The following is a 13,597-nucleotide window of genomic DNA, read 5'->3' as shown; positions in this document are numbered from 1 at the left end:
TTAGGGTTTTTTATTATTATTATTATTATTATTATTATTTATTATTTATTATTTTTTTAATGGAGGTACAAAGAATTGAACCCAGGGCCTCATGCATGCTAAGCACACACTCTACCACTGAACTATACCCTCTCCCCTAAACCAAAAGTTTTAAGAATGCGTTTTAGCCACTCATAAACCAGTATTAATTTCTGCCTTACATATCAACCAATCGTATGAATTTACACATTGTACATATAAATTATATAACACATACATATATGAGTTACTTAATATTATATAGTATGTATACTATTGTCTATATTATATATAGATATATAATTCAAAATTACAAACACCATTGAAATAGTAGTAGCTTATTGTGTGATATAATTCATTTTTAATTTTTTTGTATTTTAAAAATATTTTATTTTCTTTTATTCTTTCTGCATATTGGTCTTTTATGATTTTTTTTTCTGTAGCTGTGAGCTAGGAAAAAAAGGGGATTCTATCCGGTTTTAAATTCGTTGTTCAGTCTGGATCTTTTATTTCTCCTTTGAGAAGATCAGAGTCAGAAATTGAGAGAAATTAGTTGTCAGTGAAGCTTCTCTGTGTGGAAAATAATTGGAATCTTTATCTATTTAGATTACAACAGAGACAGATGTAAACTATTTTCATTTCATTGCTAATTAAACAAATTTTTGCTTGACCTTCCCTGAGATGTTATCTGTTTTTTTTTTATGTTCCTTAGTTGAATACATTATGAGGGCTGAACAACTTCTTTGAAATTCATGTTTAATACTAAATTCATTCTGGGAGATCAACATTTTCTGGGGTTTTTGTTTTTTGGATAATTTGTGCACTGTACAAGTATTGAGGATTGAGTAAAAGAATAGAAAGAAAGAACTTATAGAGTGAAAGCTATTTATACTGAGTGCAGAAAACTAGATTTTAGAGCTCAGGAAGTAGACAGATTAAATAGAGAATAAACACACAGCAGGTTTAAATATGTACCTGCATATTCAGAAGCGCAGTACTTTTCCAGTTCTTCAGTGCCTTACGTCAAACTAAATGTCACTCCAAGTCACCATCTCACGGAGCGGACAGGCTGTTTACATCTTGGTCGTTGGATGGTAATGAGGCTGGAGAGTTACCTCCGGGGTTATTTCCCAGGTTTTGTGAGACACCAAAGCACCAAGCAGGTGCTTAGTCATCACTTTTCAGGGATTACTTACGAGAGGATATATGCCGCAACATGAATAACCCCTTTGGCTCTAGTTCAGCTACTTCTGTGCTAAACTTACAACGAAAGCCATGCTGTTTGTTTGCTACATTCATGGTACCTGCGTCTTTGTTGAGGCTGGTTTATCTGCATGCAGGATCTAGCATCTCGGTCAAATGATCTACTATCTTGCCAGCCTGGTGATAGAAAGGACTCTTGTTATTAACTGTACGTGAAAATGATCGTTTCTTGTGTTGTCAGGATGAGCCCTCCCTTCTCCCTTTTTGTGACGTAGAGATATTTCCTCTTACTTAACGCCTCTGTGAGTCTCAGAATCGGCCCTTTAATAAGCTAGGTTTTTCTTTGGTTTTTATAAAATGAAAGTGTAGCTGATTTCAGCAATCATTCTGGAGGAAAGGATGTCAAAACAGCCTGAAGACTTATGTGAAACAATGAATAGGAAAATGTATTTTAAAAAATCTCTGCTAAATATGGTAATAAAGAATCTTCACCTCCCTCACACACAGTAATTGAAATATGGAGAGATGGGGGAGCTAACACAAGAAATAACAGTAACAAAAGCTTTGAAATGACACAAGAAAAAAATAATAACAAAAGCTTTCTTTTTTTTTTATCAAATTGAAGTATAGTCAGTTACAATGTGTCAATTTCTGGTGTACAGCATAATGTCCCAGTCATGCATATAGATATACATATATTCATTTTCATATTTTTTCATTAAAGGTTATTAAAAGATATTGAAATATATTTCCCTGTGCTATACAGAAGAAATGTGATTTTTTTCCATTTTTATATATAGTGGTTATCATTTGCAAATCTCAAACTCCCAAATTTATCCCTTCCCACTTCCTACCCCACTGCAGCCAAAAGATTGTTTACTACATCTGCGAGTCTGTTTCTGCTTTGTAGATGAGGTCATCAGTGTCCTCCTTTTTTCTTTTCTTTTTTTTTAGATTCCACATATGAGAGATATCATATGGCATTTAAAGCTTTCTTTTATTCAATTTCTGTTATAAACCAGATCTGAAAATGTAGCACATATATATCCTTTAATTAAAAAAAAGTGTTATTTAATGCTCAGTCTCTTAAAGTCTGGATTTTAAAGTCCCAGAGTGTCATTTCCACCACATTCTATTGGTCAACGCTAGGCACAAGACCAGTTCATACTCAAGTGTTGGGAAACACAGTAGACCTCTTGGTGGGAGGAGTAGCAAGATCCTATGTCAAAGGTGGGGTGGACACAGAGAGGCATGATTCTTTGGGGGCCATTTTTAACAATTTGCCACAGATGAGAACAACAAATTGTTAGCTGAAAACATTATAATATAAAACAATGGGCACATGATGATTGTATTCATTTAAAATTATGTGTATTTGGCAGGGAGGTTATATGTGTAAAAATGGATTAAAGAGATATATGGATGGAAGGGTGTTAATGTCTCCAAATAGCATAAATTTAGATTTATTTTAAGTTAATTTCTTTTATACATCCACTAAGGAAAAAAAAATTGTTCAGCAAAAAGACCAACTAGTTCTTTACTAGGTGAAAAAGACAGAAAGAATAAATGTTCTCAATATATTTATAGTCTGTCTTAAAATAGCTTCTATAATTTTTTACATTTCACGAAATTTTACAATAAGGATAAATACTTTATAATCATATGAAATAATAAAAATGTTTCATTTCAAAAAACTTAGGTACTATATTTTTTTCCTAAATGGACACTAATAAAAGAAAAACAATTCCTCATCATTTATTCTGTTCTATTGAATTTGCAGATGAAAGAATATAGAACCAGTTAAAAAAAAAAAAAAAGGTGACTTGTCCAAGTTCCCTTTGCTCATTTGTGGCAAAAATCTCACTCCTAAATCTTTTAATTGTTTATTCTGTGACCTTTCCAATATACCATGCTGTCTATCCTTTAAAATAAACTTTTCGTTAATTATAAAGTAGATTTTCTTAGAAATATTCAAGGGAGGTTAGAATGTACTGATATTCCACCACAGGGGAGGGAGACTGGAGGCCTGGAAGGTGACTCCAGGCCCAAGAAAATTCTACCCTAAAGAGTCATATAGATTTGATTGCTTGGACTATGGTAGTAAAATCCGTAATAACATCTGGATTGGCTATAACGATGTTCTGAGAAATTTCAGCCAAAAGGAAAAACCGGGTTTCTTTTCCATATGACAATGAAGTATGTTTTCTATCATCTGCTTGTGAAATATCAGAAAAAAATTGCCTAAAAAGGTTTGTTAGATATGGTTATGAATGCAAATTTAGTCTTTCTTTTACCTGTTTCTTAATCTATTTTTTTTTCAGTTATTAAGGACACATGTAAGAAGTACGGTGCCTGTGCTTTTATATTAGCAATATCTTTAGTTGCTAATATTGTTTTAACTGTTCTCCAAGGTGAGTACATTACATCCTTTATTTCTTCACTTATATTTTCCTTTTTCAGGGCTATTGTATGATCCTTTTTCTTTCTGTTTCAGTCATAAACCTTTTCTCAATATTCTCACTCCCTTCCCATTATCCATGATACATTTAATGTGTATCCATGGATGAATTATTATGAATTAATTACATGACCTACATAAGGCATGGAGAGATGTAAAAATGATTATGACAAAATTATTCACCCTGATGATCTCACCTTCCATACACTATCTCCATACCAGTGATAACCACCATCTTGACTTCTATTGCCAAAGGTTAGTTTTGTCCACTTAAATTTTTTTATGTGAATAAAATCATGCAGTTTTTATATATCCTTTGCCTCTTTCTTCTTTTATTCCACATTATGCTTGAGTGATTCATCTATGTTGTAACATACAGCAAAAGTTCATTGAGTCACTGTATGAGAAGGTTGGAAAATTTTTTATGTGAAGGGCCAGATAGTAAATAATTTAGGCTTTGCTAACCAAATGATCTCTGTTGCAATTACTCAACTCTGTATTTGTAGTGCAAAAAAAAAAAAAAAAAAGCCACAGAATATACATAATCAACTGAGCATGGCTGTGTTTCAATAGACTTGAACATGAAAATTTGAACATTGCATAATTTTCTTGTGTGACAACATATAATTCCTCTTTTGATTATTTTTAAATTATTTTTTATTATTTTGATTATTTTAACATGTAAGAACATTTTTAGCTCCGAATTTGGCTTCAGGTTGTTGTTTGCAGACGCTTGCTGTGGAGTATTCCATGCTGTATATTAATTTGTTAATGATTCTACTCTTGATGGACATTTGGATTGTGCCACATTTTGACTACTGCTAAATGTGCTGCCTTGAACATCCTTATATTTTTAGTCTTTTAGTGAATAGTGGATATCATTTGGGTTATATTTATGAGAAGGATTATTGAGGCATAGAGAATGCAGAGTCAGTTTCTGTAGACAATACCATAGATAGTAGATAATCCAACCAAAAATGTATGCAAAGGTCAGCTGCTCAGCATACATGTCAGCACTTTTTGTTAGTTTTACCCATTTTAGACATTCTGATGACTGAGTGAGTGTGTTGGTACCAGATTGTGACTTCGACATTTTCTTGATGACCAGTAATAGTGTTAAGCTCCTTTTCATATTTATAGCTCATTTAACCATAACTTTTTGTGATGGACATGTTCAAATACCTTCCCCACATTTTTATTAAGCTAGCTCTCTTTTTTGTTGTTGTTGTTTGATTCATAAGAGTTCTTGCATATGCTAGATAAAAACCTTCTGTGTTTTTATCCGTTACATACCGTCTTAAATATCTCCTTCCATCGTGAAAATTAGACTTCTGTATGATGTCTTTCAATGAACAGAGTTTTGTAATTTTAAAATTGTATATTTTTCTTTTTTCTTTTCTCTCTATTGTTACGACATTTTGCATCCTGTTTAAGAAATTTACTGTATTCTAAAGATATGAAGATATTACTCTAGACTTTCTACTATAATATTTTATTTAATTTCACATTCAGAGGTACAATTTTGAAATTGATTGTTAATGAATGTTAAAATATAGAAATTAAGATTTATACAGATGTGTATATATATACACATATATTTAATTCAGCTAGTCTTTTAATCTGGAATAATTTATTGAAAATCCAGAGTTTACAGTTACTCCTGGTGTTGTACTTACACTGAGTCTGGAAAAATTTATAAACCTGTACCCATCCTTATGGTATCATACAGAGTATCTTCATTGTCTTAAAAATCCTCTCTGCTTTACCTAATTGTCTGCCCCCTATCCCATCCCCTGACAACCACAGATATTTTTATTGTCTCTATAACTTTACCTTTTCCAGAGCGTCATATAGTTGGAATCTTACAGTATGTGGCTTTTACAGATTAGCTTTTTTCACTTAGTAATATGCATTCAAAGATCCTCTGTGTCTTTTTATTTCTTTTTTGCCCTGAATAATATTCTACAGTCTGGATATACCACAGTTTATTTATACAATTACCCTCATTGAAGGGCATCTTGGTTGCTTCCAAGTTTCAGCAATTGAGAATAAGACTGTAACATCCATGTGCAGGTTTTAGTGTGGACATAAGGTTTCAACTCTTTTGGGTAAATACTGAGGAGTGCAATTGCTGGATTATATGATAAGAGTGTGTTTAGTTTTGTAAGAAACCACAGGACTGTATTCCAAAGTGCCTGTACAATTTTGCATCCCCACCATCTACGAATGAGTGTTCCTGTTGTTCCACATCCTCACCAGCAACAGGAAATCTAATATGTGTCTTATTAGTTATATACCGTTTCATTATTTTCATTGCTTTCTTAGAGACTAAAACACATATCCCAGATTTATAGCAGTCTAATATAAATTAGTATTTTTATTACAGTCAGATAACGCTAGGATTTCATTGTATTTCATTTACCCAGAATCGGCAAAAGTGACTTCACACGAGAGAAATCAGTTTGCTCTGGGACGGCCTATGTATCACTGAGTTTGAAGTTGAAAGGGATGTGGGTTCCCTGTCAAATTCTGCACTGCTATCATTTAACTTAGCAGGAGTTTGTTTTTTAGCTTGTTATGTGACATAGTTATATAATTCTGACCATGATCATAATCTTGTATATCACAATCTTGTCTTTCTTCAATGATCTCAAAACACAATGACGCATTACTTCATCTGGTCCTTAAAATATGTATTTGTCTTATTTCCGGTTAAAATAGCTCAAGGTGCTAGGCACTATTGCCCGGATAATTGGATTGGTTCCAATGATAAATGCTACTATTTTTCTAAAGAAGAGAAAGATTGGAATTCTAGTAGATACAACTGTACCTCTCAACATGCTGACCTAGCTGAGATCGACACTGCAGAAAAGATGGTAAGTAATTTAAAATGCATTCCTTATGAATTATATTGAGTAGAGACACCGGAAATATTCAAATGTCATTATGATTTTTAAAACTTTCCAAACATGCCTGTCTATATAGGCAGAATGTTGAAGGTGTTCAGAATATGCCATGGGAGATACAATCGAAAAGCCCAGTGATGTTTTGTTTGGATAATATGAGACTTACATCAAGTAGTGGACCTGAGAGCTAACTTTTGTGTTTTAAGGGATGTAAAGAGAAGAGCTTGATAATACTTGGAAACTTTTTAAAATCACAAAGAGAAAATTGCCTCAGGAAGAATGAAATTCTCCATTTCACTCCCCTTGAGGAAGCTTCCTCTGACTTCGCAGTCTTGCTTTGCTGTCTCTGGGGTCCTGCGGCAGCCTCCCCATCCCACTACCAGCAAGGCAATAGATGTGTCCCTGTAAGTTTCCCCCGAGGCTGAAGTTTCCAGAGTGCAGACACCATATTTTATTTGAAATTGTATCCATTGCTGTAGCATAAAGGCAGGCACAAAATAAAAGCTTAATGGATCTTCGCTGAATAAATATTGATTTACATAGAGAAATTTTATAAGTCAGGAGCATCCCCAAGAACTTTCATAGGAGACTGTGAGACTCTGTACCACTGCGCTTGTGAAATCTGTTCTTTCCCTGGGTGACTTATGTGGCAAGCTTATGTTTTACTTTTGTTTAGTCTCTTTAAAAGTCAAAGGTCAATATAAGACATAATTAGCTTAGTTAAAATATTTGTATGTGAATAATGTGCAATTAAGATGTGTTTAAACATAAAGCAGCACAACATAGTGGTCAGCACTGTTAAAAGAGAATTGTGTATTACTTTTATGGTGAACAAAGTATATTTATGCAAGCTACCTGAAAGTTGGTTCAGACTTAAAATAGATATGAACTAGGTTGGGGCAATTTTTAGATCACTGTAAAGAAACTTTACAGCAGCAACAAAAGACATGGAAATCTGAATAAAATGTGAAAAACTAGGTATAGAGCAGACACAGCATATAAGTAAAATGTAGGCTTAATTTAATAGAAACAGCTTCTGTTGTCAATAGTTTCACTGTTGAATTTTACTAGAGTCTTGAAATGAACATTCTGAGAAATCCTTAAACTTTCACACTTCCTCTTGGGGAGAAAAAAAGCTAAATTGGCAGTGAGATGAAAAAATGAGTGACAAACAGAATGAGGTCTTTACCTCATATGTTATTTGTTGACAGACGGATAAAAGTAATGTATAGAGGAATTTTAAAGGACACTTTATTTTAAATAGTTTAATAAAATATTATATATGTTTACTTAAATAGCAAAATATTAATTTTAGTTACAATGAGATGCCACTTGTTTCACGAAATTTTTCCCATTTTATTTGCACTGATTCAGAATTATGTTGCCTTTTTAAGAAACAGCGACATGGTTTACCCTTTACTGAGCAAATAATAAGCAATATTTTTCACAGGACATGCTCTAGGAAATACACCTCCCATTTCCTTGTCACCAAGATCACAACTACTGAACCTCATCCAGTTTTCCCAATTATCTGGTAACATATATCCTATTGGTTTCCAATGCATTTATCCTTTCTTACATTTTTTTTTTCTGCCTTAAAACAATCTCCCCGCTACAACTAGAGGATGAATTTTCCTTTTCTCCCTGGATGTCTGTGTTAATCATGGAATCTTCTGCTCTTCCCTTCCAGATCCATCTCTGACAGCACATGCTATGGGAAGGTCTCCCAGAAAAACTCAGATGATTCTTACTGTAAACTAAAATTTCCCTTTGTGTTTATTTTACTCACAATCTTCTCATCTAGTAGAATACTTTCTAACTCTACGTTTACATAAATTTCCTCACTATAATTGAAACCCTGTGAAGCCAGGGACACTGTTTTATTAACCTGTTCCTTTGTAAACCCACAGTTTACTCCCAGTGAATTGAATTTTTTAAAATAACTTCATGAAATGCTATAGAAGATGGTATATTAAAATGCCAAAGTTTACCCAGTGTTACTATTATCAGTTAGGAATGGACCATAGTGTTGTGATCTGTCGTAATTCCTTTATATTTATCATAAAATTGAAACGTGGAATGATACAAGGTCAAGCTTATGGTTTCCCAGCTATTTAGTGGCAGAACAGACTGAATAACTTTCTGTGTATAATATAATTTAATGGTGAAAAAAAAGGAGGGGTCTAAGGTAGCAAAAAGTTTCAACATTGAATGAGTAAGGAGAAAAGGAGAAATGTCAGGAAAAAAATAAATTTTCCCTGACTGGTATCTTTAGAAATCTAAAAGTTTAGCAAAAAAAAAAAAAAAAAAAGAATTTTTGAGAATTAGATTCTAAAGGAACTGGATAAGGCATGTGTGCATGTGTGTGAGCATGTGCCCGTGTGTGTGTGTGTGTGTGTGTGTGTGTGTGTGTGTGCATGCGTGCCTGTGAGAGTTTGGGAGAAATTAAAGTAAAATATTACATTAAACTCAATATACTAGTATTTCCTGGGAAGTGAAAAAACATTATTCAAAATATCTGATGATTAGGAAGGCTGTGCAAGAACTCAGTTGAAAATTCTAGCTTTCCAGGAGTTTACAGTTTAAAAATCCTGGAGGAATAGATTTTCAACTTGAATATTTACCAATTTGGAATCAAAAGTATCAAGAAAAGTGATCTCATGGCCTTTTTGTTCACATATGAGAAAACTGAGGCTCAGAGGGTAAAATGCTTTTTCAAGGTCGCAGACCTATTTTGTGGTAAAGCCAGGAAGTGAACCTCTGTCACCTTACTCTTCACAACCTGCAAAGCGAGAGGGACATGATAAGTTGCAGTGAAAACTGACCAGTAAAATTATGAAATTTATTTTGTCTCTAAAGGAGTTTCTTATGCGCTTCAAGTGCAGTTGGGATCACTGGATTGGGCAAGTTAAGAAGGAAATTCAAACAGGACAGTCGATTGATGGAACTGTATTTAAGAATTGGTGAGTTTCTTTCTTTCTGGGACTATTTAAACTTATGTAATGTAACCGCCTCCAGAACCTGTCCTTCAGCTCCATTTCTCTAGCGGCCACGATCAGTGTGCATGTAGGAAAAATGGACGAGGGAAGCTGTATCATGGATTGAGATCCGTTCCAAGAGTCACCCAGAGAGGCTGGAAAACAAGACATAAGGGGAAAGATCTCTTAGTTGGTTATTTTGAAAATAAAGACCTGAGATTCATATACCCAGTTAAAAAAAAATTAAGCTTTTGCTTCATTTTAACCTATTTTCTCCAATCTTATATCTATTCTGCAAGCTTTATGCTGCCTGTTTGCTGACATCTCTTACAATTCAGATTACATTTGTTTATTTTAACCTGCTTTTATTTGCACTGATAGTACAGTTTATCCTGGACTTCAAACCTTCCATTTTACAGTATGGAAATTGGATCTGAAGAACTGAGTTCACGGCACACATGACCCCAGTATAACTACCCCAAATGGTGACTGCCGGCCACTTAGCCACTTAGTTTATATTAGAATTTCTCAGTAGCAGCACAGCTGACATTCTGGACTGAATAATTCTTTGCTGTGTTGAGGGAGCACTTTCTTGTGCATCACAGGATGTGAACAGCATCTCTGGGCCTCTACCCACTGGATAGTAGCAATTACCCCTGCCGCACTCCACTCATGACAGCCAAAAATGCCTCCAGGTATTTCCAAGTGTCCCTCGCAGGGGTGGATGGAAGGCAAGATCACCCAGGGGTTAAGAACCACTGGTTTATAAAACTGGTGGCTCCACTTGTTACATGTAACTTTATGTAAGTTTAACAAATATAAATTCTTGGAAGGGAGACTCTTAGGGTCCAGTTTGGTACAGACATTAACCCTAGCAAGAGAAGACTGTGTCACAGCGTATTTTTTCAGAACTCTGGACAGATAATATTTTTTTAAAATATGGCATTGACAAAGGGAGAAATCACAGGACTCCCTAGTACATAATGTTTAATTTTTTATTGTAGGGATCTTGCGACAAGAAATGAAGTATGTAATTACCTTAATGAAAATGGTCTTGCAACAGCTAGATGTTACACAGAGAGGAAATGGATTTGCCAGAAGAAAATGGACTGAATAAGAATGGACTGAAAACTATGAGTAAGATGGTTTTAAATATCTGCATCCTTTTTTCCTTTCTCTTTGAACAATTTTCAACATTTCTTTGCTTTACTATTATAGCCTAATAATATATCTCGATGATTCTTAAAGCAATTTCCTTATTATGTTTTTACTTTTCAAATGGCCCGAATCTTTTCTTTTCTATATCAATTTTAGAAGGGTCTGGTAATTTCACAGTCTCTATAGGTCAGTTTGGGTACTGTTGTGTTTATATATTATTTTCTTATTTATTTGTATGTCTTGCATTGATTTTTGTCTTCTAATTTACAGGTTTTCTAAACAGTTACTACATATTATTTATCATATGTGTCCCTGCTATACATGTCTAATGTTTTGGCTGTTGCAACAATGTAATTTTATTATATTTCTATATAGAAATGCAACTGTTTTGGGCATTCTTGTCCTGTTCAACATACATTTTGAAAATTCTTAATTTTGAATGATTTATGGATTCATTTAAATATTATAAAACACAGCATTTAGTAATAGTCATTTTTATTTTTTTCCTGCCTTATATAACAACTACTTATTTCTAGTCTAATTAAAATGGATAGGACTGCCAGGACAATATTCATGGTAAATATTCTAGACTCGTTCCACATTTTAAAGAAAATGCTTCTAATATCTCAACATTAGTAGTGTTGTGTCTAGTTTTTTATATCTTTTCTTTTTAAAGTTAAGGCATTTCTTTTCTGCTATTTTCTAAGAGAATTTTTTTTTGTAGGAGGAGATTGTCCATTTTATTAAATGTGCTTTTCCTTCCAGCACCTATTTCGTCTTCCTTAATCTTTTAATGTAGTAAATGACATAACTTTCTATTGTTAAAGAACTACTTTGCATTCCTAGATAAAATTCAACTTGGTCATGATGTGATGTCACACTTAATCTAGATAGATTAATTCTGATCTTTGTTTTTTAATGTTCTTACTTTTAAAATCATGAGTGTGATTACCCATTTCTATTGTCCAGTTACTTAGACATTTAGAGCCTTTACCGCCTTTGTAAAACTTTCCCAAGGAAAGCAGGGATTATGTTTTAAATAATTCGGTGAAGACACGGTCGGAAGATGTGTTGCTTTCCAGTTACGCTATAAAATTGTGAATGATAAGAGCGATCTCATATGGTATTTTTCTTTCTGTTTCTGGCTTTCTCCAGGAGCATCCATGTTGCTGCAAATGGCATTATGTTGTTGGTTTTTATGGCTGACTGCAATCTAAACAAACAAACAAATAAACAAACAAACAAACAACAAAGCATAAATACAAAACAGAAATAGACTCATAGACATAGAATACAAACTTGTGGTTGCCAAGGGGGTGGGAGGTGGGGAGGGATAGACTGGAATTTAAAAATTGTAGAATAGATAAACAAGATTATACTGTATAGCACAGGGAAATATATACAAGATCTTATGGTAGCTCACAGAGAAAAAAATGTGACAATGAATATATATATGTTCGTGTATAACTGAAAAATTGTGCTCTACACTGGAATTTGACACAACATTGTAAAATTATTATAAATCAATAAAAAATGTTAAAAATAAATAAATAGATAAAACTGTGAATGGTAAATTTAACGTGTCTAGACAATTAAGTATGATTCACATTTTTCTGTGTATTTTTTTTTATTACATTTGCATCTGTGATCTTTGGTGAAGAACACTAGCAACTTTTGAGAGAGTCGCTGGAAAAGAATATTCTTGTATATCATGTTGTATTGATGTAACTAGCATCAAATAATGGTGCTGGGGAGCTGCAAACTCAAAAAGATTCATGTTGCTTCAATTAAAAAACAGATTTCTAATTTTCTCATGGTGTGAGAAATGGAATTAGGAAAGACACATTTGGCAATAAAGGAGGCAGAGATGGTCTCTGCCTCTGAAGGAAGAAAGGGTGTGTGGGCTACAAACAACCTGCACGTACCCTCACTGGACAATAAGCAAATATAGAATCACTCCCCTCTTTCCATTATTCTGAATCGTTATTGATTGATAAATAATAACACTTCTCATGGTTTCATGAAATCTGCAATGCACTTTAATCAAAGTGTTTGTTTAAACAAAGACCCTGCAAAAAATGTTTGCCCAGGATCTGTCAAATATATATATACATACATACACATTCTGATTTCTGTATTTTAACATTCATAAGAATTAATTTCAAAATTGTAACTCTGAATGTGAAATTAAATAAAATATTACAGTAGAAAGTCTAGAGTAATATCTTCATATCTTTAAAATACAATTTTACAAAACCAATACCCAGCAGTCAGTAATTACACAGGGTCTTTGCAGTTAAGGGTCAATTACAATTTTATTTAGTTTTAACACTTACACATGTATGATATGAAAAAGTATACAGTCTATTCCACGCGATAGAAGTGATTTTTGTAAACTTTCAGGCATACATAGGTGTAATAAAGTTTCCTTTCTTCTGTCTTCTGGATTAAATTATGAGCCTGGAAGGATATGTTGAAATCCTTACCCCAGGGCTTCAGACTGTGACCTAACTTGGAAATATAAACCACCGCGCTAAACTTAATAGTTAAGATAAAATCATTTCGATGAGCCTTAATCTCTTTATGACTAGTGTTGCTATGAGAAGAAATTTGGATTCAGTGACAGACACTAACAAAGGGAACACTATGAAGACAAAATGGGGAAAGGACAGCTGTGTGACTGAAGTGGTGTGTCTACGCGCCGAGGAACGCTAAGGATTGCCGCCAGCCTTTGCCAGGTGCTACAAGAGACAAGAAAGGACAAGAAAGTCTTCTCCTCTAGGACCGTCTGCCAAAGCATGACCCAACAGACGCATTGACCTTGGGCTTCTAGTCTTCAAAACTGTGAGACAATAAACCTCTGTTGTTCTAAATCA

At 33.8% G+C, this 13,597-nt stretch overlaps 2 protein-coding genes across 7 annotated transcripts in view; one reads left to right on the top strand and one right to left on the bottom strand.

Moving 5' to 3' along the window:
- KLRF2 (killer cell lectin like receptor F2) overlaps window positions 1-1,451 on the bottom strand; it is a 21,718-nt gene extending 20,267 nt beyond the window's left edge. For 2 of the 4 annotated variants that reach the window (XM_064479034.1, XM_031444123.2), the window contains exon 1: window positions 994-1,451. The gene's annotated coding sequence lies outside the window, so the exon portion shown is untranslated. The remainder of the gene's footprint in view (window positions 1-993) is intronic. The other 2 variants (XM_064479033.1, XM_010990789.3) reach the window with 1 other exon arrangement.
- Window positions 1-13,597, top strand: part of CLEC2B (C-type lectin domain family 2 member B) — a 14,810-nt gene extending 1,213 nt beyond the window's left edge. Inside the window, exons 2-6 of one of the 3 annotated variants that reach the window (XM_010990786.3) lie at window positions 3,543-3,632; window positions 6,401-6,555; window positions 9,445-9,548; window positions 10,568-10,700; window positions 11,877-13,597. In XM_010990786.3, the coding sequence (XP_010989088.1) occupies window positions 3,543-3,632; window positions 6,401-6,555; window positions 9,445-9,548; window positions 10,568-10,676 (458 nt within the window). In that variant the 3' untranslated portion in view covers window positions 10,677-10,700; window positions 11,877-13,597. Of the gene's footprint in view, window positions 1-3,542; window positions 3,633-6,400; window positions 6,556-9,444; window positions 9,549-10,567 lie in introns of all 3 variants that reach the window. The other 2 variants (XM_010990787.3, XM_064479035.1) reach the window with 2 other exon arrangements.

This window comes from Camelus dromedarius, chromosome 25 (genome assembly GCF_036321535.1).
Source record: "Camelus dromedarius isolate mCamDro1 chromosome 25, mCamDro1.pat, whole genome shotgun sequence".
Taxonomy (NCBI): Eukaryota; Metazoa; Chordata; class Mammalia; order Artiodactyla; family Camelidae; genus Camelus; species Camelus dromedarius.
Note: the sequence above shows the minus strand (reverse complement) of the source record. Positions and strands in the feature narration are given on the sequence as shown.